This window comes from Acanthaster planci, linkage group LG03 (genome assembly GCF_054643075.1).
Source record: "Acanthaster planci isolate LZ-2023a linkage group LG03, COTS_SCS, whole genome shotgun sequence".
NCBI classification, from domain to species: Eukaryota; Metazoa; Echinodermata; class Asteroidea; order Valvatida; family Acanthasteridae; genus Acanthaster; species Acanthaster planci.
The window spans coordinates 25,156,455-25,172,629 of NC_141779.1; the positions used below are offsets into that span (position 1 = coordinate 25,156,455).

A 16,175-nucleotide genomic window follows, 5' to 3' on the forward strand; every position below is an offset into this window, starting at 1 on the left:
ATTGCACTTTATCCATGTTTCCTACATAGGGCATACAATATCATGTGTCATCGGACTATTTGAAGTAAGAAGAGCAACCCCCTGCTTCCAATATGCGACAGCACCACATTCCTGATTCTTCAATGCTGGGATAGCCCAATCCATTGTGTTTGTGGGGTATTTTACAAAACTGATTAAGGAAGAGGTGCACCCTGAGGCAAATTTATGTAACTGCCATTACTTTTCGGTCAGAAAAAAAGGGTTATTAAGAATGATAAGAGGGCCTAGGCAATTTGCAGTGAAGTGAGGTTTGCATAAAATGCATCAATGGATAGAGAATATAGGTTATGTCCACAGGGCAGGGTTGGAGCTTGGGAAATAGGGATTGAAGAAAATTGAAATTTGAAAGAATTGCAACAAAATGAATGCAGTGGACAATTATAAGTAATTGAAGCAGGTGTTTGGGTAATTTTTGCAAATACCTGAAGGGAAGAGAAGTTGTTTATATTTTTATGTTTTATATTTTGTCACATCCTGTAAAAGCAATTTAAGCAACATATTGCCAGAGCTGAAAGGAAAACGTTTATCACCTAATTAAAGAACCAATAGACTCCTCATCACTGTGCAGCCCATATTTTTGGATTGAAAGACTTTCTTCAGTCTCATCTGAACTGAATAGACAAAAAACAGAAATCCAGTTATTTCATAGGTTTGGGCATTTCCTCTGAATTTCTCAGTCAGAACAGTACAAGCACTTCAACAATATCAATGCAAAATGTAGTTATACCACTGACTGTTTGAACAGTGCTTCAGCTCAGTGTGAATAGAGAGTTTATATATATACATCAGTGTTTATATTTTGAAGCAATCAGTAATTGTTAAACAGCCCCAGGAGACTAGCCTACTGGCATTTGTAGCTATACAACTGAACTATCAATAGTAATATCTTGATTGAGGCGTTAGTGTCAACACCTACAGTGTAGTAGTGGTATAGCTGTACGTGATTGACAGGCTTGAGATTATATCAAGAGAAAGGAAACTGATAACTGCAGTTGCAGGTTTCCCACAGATTGTCCTTGATACATTGTATAAGGAGAGCTTGAAAGAAAAAATGAACACAGGCAGCCAGTGTATCATATTCTACATATACAACATGTGACATTTCAAACCAAACCATTTCAATGTGCAGTATATTAATGTGATGAGAATTTAACTAAAAAGGTTCTTTTATGCTTATGTTGTAGCATTTTCTCTCATTCCATGATTATTTTATTGCAGTGAACTGTCTAGAATGTTCACATCTCGGCATCTAACAGTATGCAGTAACCAGTCGGTGTATTTTTTAATCTTAAAACAATGTGGGAAGTCAAGACCCATGCAAACAGTATCTGAAATCCACAGTTCTATAAAACATAAGAAACAGCCAACAAATTCAGAAATGAATTTGTGCAGATTAGGTAAGATTAGGGTTCTCCTTGCTGCCCTTCTTGAGCATTCTTGAGGGTTATATGATAAATGTTCCTTGTCGCCCCTTGCAACAATTGCGTCATACTTTTTCTTTTTTTTCCCCAAGGACCTGAGAGAAAGCTCAGAGTTTGTTGTGGTCGTTGAAGACTTTGAAGCTCACCACCCTCAGGAGATCTCTGTCCAGAAAGGGCAGACAGTGGAGGTACTGGAACGACTGTCTACACAGCCAGACTGGGCCTTGGTGAGAGCATTATCACCAGACCACACAGGACCTGTCCAGGGTTTGGTACCATTGAGTCATCTAGTGGCATCAAGCTCTGAATGTTCAGGTAAGTGGTGTGAGTAGTAACTTTTAGGAGAGTTTAGGTCAGCCAGTCAGTGATTTTGATGTTAATATGTGCCAGTGCTAGTGGGGGAAAATAAGTTGGTGGAATGGAAGTTGCAGTGGGTATTATATACCGTAATCAGCCAATCTTGTGAAATTACAACAAAAAACCAAAGGTGTTCACTACCTTTACAAGTGCAGTGACATTGCCACGCATAAAAGGCATATTTGAAGCAAATACAAAAGTGCAGCGAATTTGATGTCACAAAATATTTGCTCTTGAGTTGAAATGTGTTCAATCTCTGCGAATTGGCCGCACAAATGACATTACAGTGTCACATTCATGTCGGTATGAACCAATCTAATAAAAGGTGTGGTTTATTCAATTGATTGTCCTGCCCGATACCAGTTCAAATGTAATGCTGTTGATGTTAAATACATTTACAATAGAAGTGGGATGGGTGAAGAGCGTTAAAAATCACCATTCAACCTGTCAAGATAAATTGAAAATGTCTTCGTCTTGAGTGATTGTGTGTGAATGATTACAAGTGGTGATAAAAGAAAAGATGAGATTAAAGGACGCTAGTTTACAGAGGAGGATTCAAACAGCTAAATGGAGTCTTGCAAAAGATAAAGTGAGATGTGGACTGTTTAGAAAATCCAATGAAGAGTGGAATTTGAGCTGTGAGAATGTAAAATTGAACCGAATGGGGGAAATTCCCATCCAGTTTTCATTCAGTGAAAAGGATTGATGGATGCAATCAAGGGTCTTTCCATCGGCATTGAAGCATCAGGATATTGACATTACTATGGTGACTGTACGTGTGGAGTGGCCATTGATAACTGACCTGCGGTCAGGAAAACTGACATGATGGACCAGAGTGGTGACACTTAGAAACCATGCCACGCTTTTTCGTTCGTGTGGGCATTTCTCTCCTCAAAGAGTTGGTTTACATGTACTTTGCATACCCATGTACATGAACCAGTATGCATTGTTGTGAGCGGGTATCAGTTGTGTATTGTGAAATGTGAGAGACATAAAAATGTTAATGCATGATTTGCAATATGTCTGCATGCACCAGTGTCTGTCAGTGGAGTGCAGTGTTCATGTTAAATTGCTCTTGACGACCTCCTCCGTGTACAATCCCACTCTATCCTTGACACATTTTATTGCGTTTTTTTAAGTGTCAGGTAATGATTGCATGGGTTACTGCTTGCATGGTTTAGTAACTAGAGAAGATTTCTGTCATTGTAAGTTGAATCATTGCTTGTAACTAGCTTTTGTTCATGCTTTAAACTGTGTTCTGTTATGTGCCAAATACCCCGGTACAAATGTTTTTTCTCTTTTTTGTCTACGTAAAAGGAAGATTACCACTTCATAGAAAATACAATATTGAGAGAAGAGAAAATGTATGCCTCGGAAGGTGAAAGAGTTAATCCTTACATGTATTCTTGTCCTAGAAGATAGTTATTTCTTCAAAGTTACCAATGAAGCACCAAAAAGGAATTCACCTAAGTGTGCTTAAAAGATGTTACATGTGTTGCTTTATGACACCCAAACATGGTTACCCCTGCAACTCTTGAGTTAATGACAGCTTGGCCTGATGGGTGATTTCCAAAGCAGCAAGAAAGGATTATCCCATTACTCTTAAAAGGTTACCTTACAGCACCCAGAGAAAATTAGCCCCATCTCACCAAGAAGAGGTCTCCTACACAGCAGCCTGAAAATGCTAACCTGTTACACTTGTAAAGGTTACTCTACAGCATCCAACAGCACCCCGACAGTGTTAGCGCCAGTTCACCCAGAAGAGCTAGGTCTCTCACACAGCAGCCTGAAAATGTTAACCCATTACACTTGAAAGGCTTACCCTACAGTACCCAGAGGGTGTTAGCCACAGCTTACCTGGAAGGGGTCTGTCACACAGTAGCTTGTGGTATTACCCCATAACACCCAGAAAGAATACTCTACAATACAGGGTACCTGTATCCACAGAGCTAGAGTTTGCCCCCAGTTCACCCAGAATGGGTCTCCCACACTAGCTTCAAAAGCTTACCGCATTACACTCAGAAAGATTACCCTACAGCACAGGTCTAGAGAGTTAGTCCGCAACTTGTTTGCGAGGGAAAACATCTTCAGCAGCAAGACAGGGTTAATTATTCCAACTCACTGGCTACCCCACATCAGCAATAGAGTTTAAGCCCAAATAACCCAGACGGGTAACTTGCACAGCTGCAAGAAAGGATTACTTGTCCCATTTTTCACAGAAAGGTTACTTTATAGGAAGACAAGAGTTAACCTGAGCTTGCCCCCAAGGGGTAACATCTACTGCACCCATTGTTACACCCAGAAAGTTTACTCTGCAACACCTATAATAACCTCAGCTCATCCTCCACTGGAGGTACACTCTACCGAGGTGTTTCCAAAATGGATGTCAGCCTAATGCTTTATTTAAAACTGTTTGCCACTTTAAAGGTACGTATGTAAATGGGACCTTAAACACAGCTACATGTATGCCTAGCAGTTAATGCCCCTTCTACTTGCGTAAATTGTACAGAGTTTCAATACGAGTATGAAGTGCAAACACATCACATAGTTTTTTATTTGAAAAAGGGATGCCCAAAAAGTTGGTTTATCTAAGAGTGTCCAACACCATAGTGTTTTGAACCAGTTTCTGGTACGGTGAAATGGTTGGACAAACCTTTTATCAGAACTGAAATTCACTTTATATGTATATCAAACTATAATCATGCACTCGTTTAAATTATTCAAAGTATACATGTACATGTATCCCTATGAACATCTAAGAAAAGAAGCATGGTGTAATAACAATGGATGCTTATTGGTAGTGAGCTATTGGTTGACTCATGGTTGGTTTGTGACCCACCTTCCACTTCTACAAACCTCCCCAGTTCAAATGAACTCTAGAAGACTGCTGTGAAATCTCACTATGAACATCTAAGAAAAGAAGCATGGTGTAATAACAATGGAAGTTGAAATTATTAGTGCTCTGTGTTTATTTTGTTAGATGTTCATAGTGTATGCCCAACACTGCAAAATTGTCAGTTAATAAACATCAGTAGGGTTGGCTTTGTTGCAGCTAAAAACAGAATGACATCTGGTACATTTACTGGAAATTCATGAAAACCCATGAGGTGTATTAAGTTATCCCAGCAACATTTATCCCACCCCGCCCTGACCTCCCCATTTGCACAGTGCCTATCCCTAATTACCATTTCATCCACTGCTTTGTGTTACCCCTGCGGTCTCCCTCTAAAACAAAACCTGTGCTTTGTTAAGGTTCATGTTGAGACAGTTCCAGCTTGTGATGATGTAGGTAATCTTTGAACATGCTGCATGATTGATGACAGGATTGAGCCTAGGTACCAGCATATTTGTCCTTTCTCTATGGTACCTTCTGAGATTTGGTATTGCGTTAACATTCTGTCATGTTTATGTGCTGACAGAACTACATTTACTGGTAGTCTAGCTTTGAGTTAATATAAACCCCTACCAGCCCTATAAAGAGATCATGTTTTACTTAAATCAGTTAACACCCATATCTTATGACAGATGTTCATGACTTCAATTCAATAATGCCCTGCTATTGGCTAGTATTGGATTATCAAAATGATTGCGTGGAAACAAAAGACCTCATTCAAAAGGGAAGTTGTTAATTGACAAATTTTGTACCAGTTTTGTTGAGCAGTTTAATTCTGTGGAATATTCATATTAAGCCCTGAGAAAGCAGCCTTAAAGCTTATAGAATATGCCAAGAATTAATGAGCCTACCTGCTACATCTAAACTAGTAAATCTGCGTATCCTTAATCATTTAATAAATACAGAAATGAATATATTCTTTAATGTGCCCTATCCTTATCATTATGATGAGGGATTTTGTTTCTGCCAAGGACATCTATTGCTGCATAATGCATATGCCAGAGATCACCTCAGCCGTGAATGAACACAGCTGGTTCACTGCAAACGTGTCAGTCTCCACACCTCAGTCACTCTATATCATGTACAGGAAGACTTCAGGGGCTGAGCTATCAGCCTTTTGGTTGCGGCAATCGGACATTCTGAACTTATATGAGACATTGATGTATGGCTGTGGTCATTAACATGGTGCTTATAACAAGTGCTTTCTGGTCATGTTTGTAACAAGTATTTGTGCAAGGTCTTCAACTCATCCTGTAGCACACACAGCCTTTGGCCAAGTATATTGTAACAGGAGAGCTATGGATTGTCAGCTTCGATTGGAAATGAACAGAATTAATGAATTGCCATTTTAGCAGTGGTTCTCAGCTTCGGAAAAGCAACACTACAGCTTGTGTATTGCAGAGATAAAGAGGTTGACAGAAAAGTTGATGCTATTTCCTTTAAATATCTACAACGCGATGAAGGGTTTAAAAGATACAACCAGATTTCTACACATATCCATTTTGGGAAATTGTCCGGATACTGATAGAAATTTTTCTGATGGTAATTGGACATTTAAAGGGACTGTGAAATACAAATATTTTACTAAATCCCTTGAAATTGCACTTTGGGTTTTAATTTACCTCGTTTTGAATTTTTGTTTTCCAATTTAAACCCATATTTTGGATTTTTTTATGCTAATGCCTATTGGCATATTCATGAGCAAAACTATGATGTTATCCAAGGCACTGAGCCTCAATGTTGCACTGATTTGTGCACAGGAAATTTCTAGATTTTTCGAAACACTGCTATTATAGATTTTATTTCCTTTGGCAGTTTATTGTTTTGTAAGTATATGTCAATAAGAAGCAAGCAACCATTTCGTTGAAATAGTTTCGGATAGCAAATTTGGAGTTTACAATTTGAACATAAAGACTTGCAACCTGAACCATGTCTTCCTGGATTAATATCATAACAAAAGCGCCCTCACTTGTCCAGAAAGGCTTCGTCAAATTTGAATGTTTAAAACAATTGCACTTTTCAGTTCCTGTAGCTCAAAACAGATATGTCAAACAGTCTTCATACACCGAAGAAAAGTACAGAAATATACAAACGTGATTCTAAGAAAAAATCATTCATATATTCTTTAATGTACATTCACTGACTGAATCAGGAGAAATTAGCACACACAATACAAGCATTACAGGTTGTGTTTCCATTTAATTGTGGATAGAAAGAAATAGTTCTTATAAATTATTTTGCCTGTGGACACAGTATCTTCAGTTTGGCTTCACAATTACATTTGATAGACTTGTTTAAGGTTAATACTGTCACCATTTGACCACAGCGTTCCCCATGATATCTTTTTCCAACATTTCTCCTACTTTAGAAAAGTTGATTATGTAAAATTTTATGAAGAGTGTCTCAGATGTTAGTAGAAGCCTAAATCCGTTGTGTTTTTTATAATCGTTTGATTTGAAACAGATTTTTCAAAAGGATTCCACTTCAAAATGCATTTGTGTGCTCAGTAAACCAATCATTAGGAACTCTTTTCTTTTTTTGTCATTTGGTAACAGTTATGTGCTCAAGTACCCAGTGCACTGACTGTAAACCAGTCTCTTTTTGCCTTTAGCAGTCACACATAGACCAAGGTGAGATAACTTCCTGTACGTTTTAGATTTCTGAGATTTGCCGGTTCTCTAGGCACTGCTGACTGCAGACTGTCTTTATCCTTGTGGAATTAATTCACTGCTTAACTGTCCAAATCTCAAATAACCATCAAATAGTATAAAAGGGTTGTGTGTCCACCTATGGTCAATTTGTTTTCCATTTTGAACTGTAGAATCATAAAAATCTACATGTAAAGGAGGGATAGATCCTAGGGCGGTCCGTTTCATTTGTAGAGAAGAGTTGTTCACAAGCAGAGTGGAAGTGATAAACACTTCACTGTCAAAATATTTAATTACATGTACATGGGAGTGATGAAGGTATTAACATGTAGACTAGCAGGTGGAATCTATAGTTAATGTTACTGTGTGCAATTTAATTATCCAGAAGAGCACAGGTTTTCGTGCAACATGACAGCCTGTAGTAACATATCAGTTTCGGTGATAAACAATTTTCAAAAGTGCTGTCTGCATTTTACTTTGTTAGTTGATCACTTCAATACCAGTAATAAGGTTTTTTCTAAATGCAATGTTTATTGCCATTTGTATCATTGCTTAATTTGTTTAAAGCAAGGAGGAACAAGTGTCTGACTTTAATGAGGGAAGAAACACCCCTAATACAAATGGAACATCCTATGTGTTACTGACAAGTTTGGCACAGTCTACTTTAACTGTTGGATACATCCTGTTGCAACATCCATTTCATTGTGGTGCCTTTGCTTATCGTTTCATGGTAAACTGACCATATGCTAAATGTTTTCCAATCAGACTCCCTAATGGGAATCTGGAGACCAGACAGCCAATCATATTGCCTCTGTGCACGCTCATTATTTTGCCGTCTTTTTCCCTTGAGTTCAGAAGCTCAGGTGACCTATTCCTGAAAACTACCCACGACCCTCACAATCTGAATGCATTTTGTACATCGTTTTCACGGCAATTCAACATTGAGAGATGCATTTCTTTTCTCATTTTGCCACTGGACTCTATACAGATATTTCCATTTTCCTCCACCTGCTACTGGTCTGATAGCCATACACAACTACTTTGTATATTCTGTACCACTCCTGTAGTCTTTTTTCCTACCCTGCCGCTTTATCACCTGAGCAGTCTTGGGGAGGGAAGTATCCATTCATGCGGATCCTCGTCTTGTTGTGCATCAAGGGCTGATGAGGTGAGACAACCAGTCAAATCCTTGGATTCGTCTCTTCACTTGTGGCTCTCGCGTCCAATACAGACACTCACGTGCCGTGTGTCCCTCCCTGTTTCTGCCATCCCAACGGATATTTTGGCTTCAGTATATCCTTTGGCTCAATGTGAAGTTTTTAATCAGCTGTCGACTTTCTGGATCAATAAAACTACATTCTTACTAAGCTGTTTATGCTGGAGACAGTGTTACTGGATCAAACCACAATTTGGCAATTTTGCAACTTGTAAGTCTTTGAAGAGACAGCCTGTCAGTTTGAACTCATCAAATAATTCAACCCCTTCTACTCTCTGAAACAGTGATGTTAATTTCTGTCTTCCACAGTCCAGACAGATCTACAAGAGACTCATAATTCTTTTGTGTGAAAAAAAAAACAGACAACTGTCCAGCCCATTTCATTAGGTACAAAGTTGAAGCAACATCAGTGTGTGTACGGGTGGAAATTGCCAACCCACGTATTTCAACCATATACATCCCCCTCCCCTGGCAAATCAGCTTGCTTATTCACTCATCCTGCTGCAGAAAGGAAAGGGGAAAAAACGTTTTACGGCTCATTGAATTGCTATCCTGAGGACATCGGTCGTAAACGTCTCTATCCGTCTTCATTGGCTCATTTTGCCTCTGCCTTGTCGCATCTTAATATTCACTGCTAGCAACAATCTGCTTCTGTGTCGTAAGCCTCCAAGGAATTTTGGCTTTATATGTCCACTCTTGCCTCCCATCTCATCGGTCAGCATTAGGCCTGGAGCCAATCTTCAGCCCTTGGGCTGTACTGAGTCGGGCCTAATCTGGACCCTCTGCTAAGGTAAGGAGGCCCAGTGAAGATTTCAGCATGTTTCTAATTTGACCAGCTTTTTGGGGGGGGTGGGTTGAAAGATGTAGTATGTAGGAGGATGAAGATTGGGGAAAAACAAGATTTTGCCTGGGGCATGCCTTGGTAATAAATTGGCCTGGGACACATTTGAATTAGCTCTAGGCTAAGCCAATAAGGGATATTGTTGTGCTTAATTTGGGTAATATTCCTCAGGTTATCTACCTGTTCATATATTTCAACCTGAAAACATTCAGATAATCAGGCGATTACCATTTTGAATTTTAATCTACATGAGTAGATTATGTACGGTTCGTGTTACGGTACTTTTCTTTTGAACAGACGTAGGTTTTGTTTTTAAAAAAAGGGAAAACAGGACTGTAATTTTTTGAAAATTTGGATAACAAGAGTAGTATGCAAATTGACACAAAGAAAGATGTAAAAAGTGTGAAAAGGCTGCATTCCAATGCACCTGGCTTTGCTTGAAGTTATCCATGCTAGCTGCATGTACATGTATATGTACCATCATATTACATGGTTTAAAGTTGAAGTTCAAAGACATGGGGATTTGAATACTGGGTAGTGTTGAATTTGGTGGATCGAGGTACTCAGAAGAAAAATTTCAGGATAGGGTATAGGGGAATTTTGAACACATGTTGACTGTGTGCCCAACAATTGCATTCAGGATGACCAGTTGAAATTCCAACATCTGATCAATGAAATGAGCCCGTATGATAAAATAAGCCATCTGTCCTGTTACCAAACAAGTTTTCATCACATTTATGGAGGGGGGGTTCAGAATGTGCATGTAGGGTATCGCATAGTAATTAGTTCCTACATGTTTGTCAGCGTTACCTCCGTCAAAAATGGACTATTTGATTGTATTTCATTTTGGTGACCTATTGCAGTAATGGCTGCAAAATTTAAGCTTAGTGGATGAAATAGACTTGCATTATCCTGATTACTTTTGGGGTAGCCAATTCAAAATAAGTGTTAGGTAACAGTGCCATCAAAATCTGTTTCCGAATACCAATGAACTGGAAAATGTTTCTCCTACATCCGGTGAGGCCATCCTCGTGCAGAGTGCAAGCAAATCACATTCACCTTTTAAATAGGATAGAAGTCCCTGTTCCCAACTAATTATATGTTAATAATGTAAAAGAAAACTGGATAAAATGAATCGCTTGAGTAATTCTAGCATGATATTACTACTAATTTAGGGGAATTGTCTCAACATGCCTATTTCTGATTATACCTTGTACATGTACATCTTGTTCTTTTTTCCCAAAAAAGGGCTTCTGAAGAATGTATTAGGGGAGATAAAGATATTTTCAAAAGACAAATCATTCCACCTGTAGCTTTAACCCCAACAAACTTGTGTTTTATTTCCCTTAATACATTCCTGAGTATGAAGACATGTATTCCAGTGTATTCTTGTGCCCCTGTCTAGCCTCCTCTCCCGTTCCTTCCCCTGTGACAAATCTGTTCATTTAGTAAATGCATCAGTTCCCTGCATGCATCAGTCAACACTGGACCGATGCAGGTTTCATTTAATCTTTACCAGGGACTGTCCAGTCAGCTGTTCACTTAGGCAAATTGAAATCTCAGAGTGAAGACAGATTGCCATTTTATGGTTCTAGCCAAGTTGAATTCCATGTTGCCAGAGCATAAATGCAATATTTTGTATCCTGGTAGAACTCCTTAGCTACAGAATAAACTCCAGGGGGTAGTTCTTGGCCAGTACATGTTCCTGCCTGTAGAGCAGGGCTTCCTCCAGATATATTGGATTTGTCTCTGCACCTGTTGTCATTTCTTTTCAAGTCCCCCTGTTCCCTTACCAGTTCTGATGGTTTCTTTTGATTCCTGCATTGCGCTTCCTATCAACAGTTCTTGCTTGTCTTTTGAACTTTTTCTCTGTTGTTTTCCCTTTTCATAACCAAGTAATGTTTCCCTCACTTCCAATCTGTTACCGCTAATTAGCAACCGATTGTTATATTTCTATTTGAACAATGCTGGAGAACCAACCATCTTTGATTTGCATCAATTGTTTATCTTTGCATCTGTGTTTTCATGTACCAATTCTTGTGCACACTTTCCTGTCACCCCTGCTATTTTCTTCAGTGCCAGAACTACATTTTATTCTAAATACTCATAAAAAGCTCCTGATTCTTAAATATCACAGGTTCCACATCTTTACTGCATGGAAGGTTTCTAGTCACGCTTGTAAGTTGTCAGTATTTGTGCAACCGGCACCAATGCACCAGGATTTGTGTGTGTGTGTTTTTTTAGCGTCTCTGTCTTGGGAGTTCAAGTCTTCCCTTCCAAAGAGAATGATCTTCCGTTTTTCCCTCACCTTTTGAAGATGATGTCTTCAGGGACAAATTTTAGGAATATTCCCTCCATTTCCCCCCCTTTTGACCAGATCCTGGACATTGCGTGTTTGATTTGCTATTCAGGAAGCTACTTGAGAACCGTAAATCAAACCATGCCTGCGTTGGAGAGATTCCGGTCTCAAGACTATCTGAATAATATGCATGAGGCTCATTTGATCAAGGACAGAGAACTATCTGTACTATAGTATACTGTGCTATCATCATGCCAACACTGACACTAACTTTCAGAATCTGCATCAGGAGCATGCTTAAAATTCACTCGTCATCATCTCCACCTCCATAAAACCTTCAATATACACAGCCCAAGCTCATCAAATGTTTAAACTGTGACCATGAGTTGTGTTTCAGAGGCATTGAGACTACCTCTGAAGGGACTGAGGTTACCATGGTAACTCAGCGAAACTTTAGGGTTATGATAAAATTCAGAGAGTATTGCTAATATATGTCAGTTTTGCTAATACTTTGATTTGATTAAAATTTTTTATCATTTTATTTTCTATGAAATGGTTGTAAAATTAAATAAAGCCCTTTCCCTTTTTTCATATAGGTTCATAGGTTTTTGTAAAAATGACATATGCTGTGTTTTTCCTGCATCAAATTGTCGAAAACACAAGTGAAATCAGCCACTAGCACATTGTCTGACAGTTTGTAAAGAAGAGACTTACTTGAATCATTTGTTTACATTGTGAACTTAGGAAACTGTTAGGCTATGCATTTTCTGCCAAGAATGAGGCTAATCATTTTTGTCAATAATTAATCACATTTTGGAGTTGAGGTAATAATTTCCACAAACAAGCTTCTTTCCTCAGAAATCTGCAGTAGTTATATTGACCAGGTATCAGATGTCGCAATCCTAGTAAAGACTTGCTAGCCAGTATGGTAATATGATCGCAGATGTTTGAAATTGCACCAGCGAGACACTATATCATTCCAATGCCTCACGTTTAGGTGAAGATTGGCTTTATTGAAAAAGTTCCCACGCTGCAGCCATCTGAACATGTTCTAATCAGAACGATAAATATATCTCTTTATATATTTAGGATTTCTTTAGAAATCCTGTTCTTTGTTAGGCTTTGCAGAGAGAAAGACCTATATATACACATTCCCTTTACTGTTCTTACAATAACTTAGTCTGACAAATTTAACTGTTAGATAGGAAGAAGGACATTTGTGCTGAAATTGATGAAAGTGTGCCCAGTGTACATGTTGCCTACAGAGAATTTGTACATTATAATAAACTCCAGGTACAAACATGTTTTTATCCTCTGTCTTTCCACCCACACACTTGAGGTAGATTTCTTTCTTTTCCTCTTTTTTCTTTTACCTTTTTGAGTTACAAAAAAGTTGACATTTGATGTTATTAATGCACAACTTGGAGTTATAAGTATGAAAATAGGACAAAAAGGTACCGAAGCACCAAGTTGACTAAAATTAATAATCAAAAATGATTAAGGAAGTATTATCAGGACTAGATACATGTTTGAGCTGAATAATCAAATAATAATTTTAAACATTGAAATAAGTTTCCTGAATGTATATAGGACTAGATGATACAAATTCATTCTCACACTAATTTCATACTTAACACATTTTTTAGGCTAGGATGGTATTTTGGTATTATGGAATTACGGAATTTTAGTACTGTTGTGTTCTTGCTGGTACCAGTATGCTTGGAATACTTGTAAAAGCCATTGAGAAAACAGAAAACCACGATATCGTCATATTTCACTCCATTCTTTTGGTTGGTATGTGTGCAACTCATCCAGCATCATGTCTGCATTGTCACTTACAGCAGAGAGATAAAACAAGATTGTCCAGCTGACTGGCTGTTTGAAATAAATGGATTAATAAATGAAAATACTTTTTAAGTTTAGGAGGTTTGCCACATTGACAACAACCATCATGCTGGTCTGTAGTTGTTGGTTTTCCCAGTGAATGCCACTGTTATCACTGCTGCTTTCTGATGATGTACGCTTAATAACCTCGCTTCAAAGAAAATTGCGATATTAGTGAATATAGCAATATTTTTATCACGTCCAATGCAAGACCATCCAAGCCTAATATCTGTAGATGTTTTTATATGAGTTTGAGTGTAAGCTGTAAACTTTTAGCTCAATTGTTCAATTACCGTGTGTTTTTTTACCTGTCTAACACCCACACATAGAAGTCTCTCACACCCACACTGGGGATCTGAGTTACTCTAGGGCTGTTGTCCAAACATCTTAAGGTGAGAAATACATGCATGAGGCTGTGCCCTGCCTACAGCAAGGCCAGGGTTCTTAGGCTGTATAAAGCTCTGTATTGCCTTATGAAAGCTAGAAATCATGAGGATTCAACTGCTTGTAGCTGCAAGAGGACAAAATAAATTTTGAATTTAAAAATTTTCAAAATAGGTTGTTTAGAGGTCGGAAAATTACCAGAGTATTAAGATGAAATGAATACCGTGCCAAACAATACAAATATAATTTAACTTAACTTTTATGTAAGGAATTACTAAATTTAATCTTATTTGTTTGGCAGTATGCAAGGAATTACAAAAGAAAACAAATCAAAATACTGAACTGAAGAAATTAATCTCTTATTTAAATGCAAAGACTTAGCACTGATTAGAATTCTTTTTACTTTCTTTGGCCGTTTTGATAATTCCACTCTTTAGCCCTGTCTTTAAGATATTTTTGTGTCTGCCTCTGGATCAGCTGTGTGGCTGAAATGGAATTGACATGTGCAAACCAGACATGAATTATTCTTTCAATACCCTGAATGACAACAGACACCGTGTCTTCATTTCTTTACTCACTGTTCAACGAAATTGGGATTTGAAAGGTGAAGTGATTTTAAATGGTTTTAAAATCAATGGATATGTTTTTGTGAAGGCATTCCACCAGTAGAGTTTTACTGATGTGAGTTTCCTTCCATGAACTAATCAACTGAAAAATATGTCTGAATATTCATTGTGTTGGAAAAGGAAATGATTAAAATATGCAAGCTGGTGTTCCAGCAATGCGTAATCCAGTTGATGCCAGCTTTTATAAGAGTGTAATCCTACCCATTGATATAATCACATTTCTTTAAAGAGTCACATTTGATTTTTAATTTGAAGCCTGCAGAATAATTGCATTGGAAACAGATCTGAGATATGGATTATTGAGAAGGCTCATCCAAATGTTGATATTGCAAAAGATGAACTGTGCCAACAGTAGCACAAAGAGCCTGGGCAATATAAGATATCCTAGAGTAAATGGAGCATAGATACATGTATGTGGTCTGCAGAATCAGCCAGGTACTTACTGGATGCTGGAAAAAATGAAATATAATTGACTGTCGCGCCAGAAGGAAAGTCATTAAAAAGATAGGGAAATCAAGTCTCTTGCATCGGCACGCCTAGCATGTTATTAAATCAGAAATCAGTGTTTCTGAAGGAATGGGAATTTTGTTCAGTTGCATCTGCGTGCTTTTGGCAACGTTGAATTGAAAATTGAAGCCTTTACATTGCACCTGGAACAACTCTTAGTGTAAGTAGTGTCGGGTAGTAACCGACCATAGTAAGAAGTGTTAAAGCTATTTGTAACGTGTAATTCATAATTTGTTTGAAACAATAAATGGAAGTTCTTCTTAATGAAAATTCTGTTTACTGGTTCCTGACTCCACTCTGAATTGAGTTAGAAATTGATGTGACTCATGACTAATGCAGAGGAAGTGAATTCACTGCTTGTGGGTGGTTTATCACGCCAACATAATGACATGTCCTGATAGATCCAATTAGGGCCCAATGTGAAGACATTCATAACCAAGAATATGTCAGATTAAATGATGTTAATGTTCCAGTTAGCATCCAATTCCCTCATATATGGAAGGAAAATCAAGAAGACCTTGTCGAGTGCACTGCAAGAACATTCTCTGGACTCACCAGTTTTCCCATTTCTTTTTTGTGTTTCTATAGGCCTCATTAGAGATACGTACACATAGCTTTCAGTCTGTTCTCCTTTCTCAACGGCCAGCATGATATCAATTTGGCTAGAGCTCTACTTGGGATGTACTAGTCTACGTCTCGGCCCTGTAGGGTAATTGCAAATGGACGCCAGCATTTCTAGACCTGAACGAGACCATGAACCTGATGACTTCATAGAATGAGAATGAATGTAGATTGAGAGCAAGATGGGGAGGGGTTGGAGTGGAAATGATAATTACATGTTCCAACTGGATTCACTTCTTCCTGGCGAGACAAATAGCGTAGCTTGGGATTTTTTGAAGTACAAAATATCTGAGATACCTTGTAAATAAATTGTATGTCTTGTAAGAAAGACTGGTATTTAAATGATTATCTTCAAAAAAAATTTCAGTAGTCTTTGAAAGAGTAAAAAAATGGTTACTTAACAATTTGAATGAACAGAGGAAATTAATCCTTGAACAAT

At 38.1% G+C, this 16,175-nt stretch overlaps 1 protein-coding gene across 2 annotated transcripts in view; it reads left to right on the forward strand.

The window, feature by feature from the left end:
* Positions 1–16,175, forward strand: part of LOC110981085 (kalirin-like) — a 177,909-nt gene that overhangs the window by 122,742 nt on the left and 38,992 nt on the right. For both annotated transcript variants that reach the window (XM_022238308.2, XM_087134254.1), the window contains exon 36: positions 1,553–1,775. In XM_022238308.2, coding sequence (XP_022094000.2) covers positions 1,553–1,775 — 223 coding nt within the window. The remainder of the gene's footprint in view (positions 1–1,552; positions 1,776–16,175) is intronic.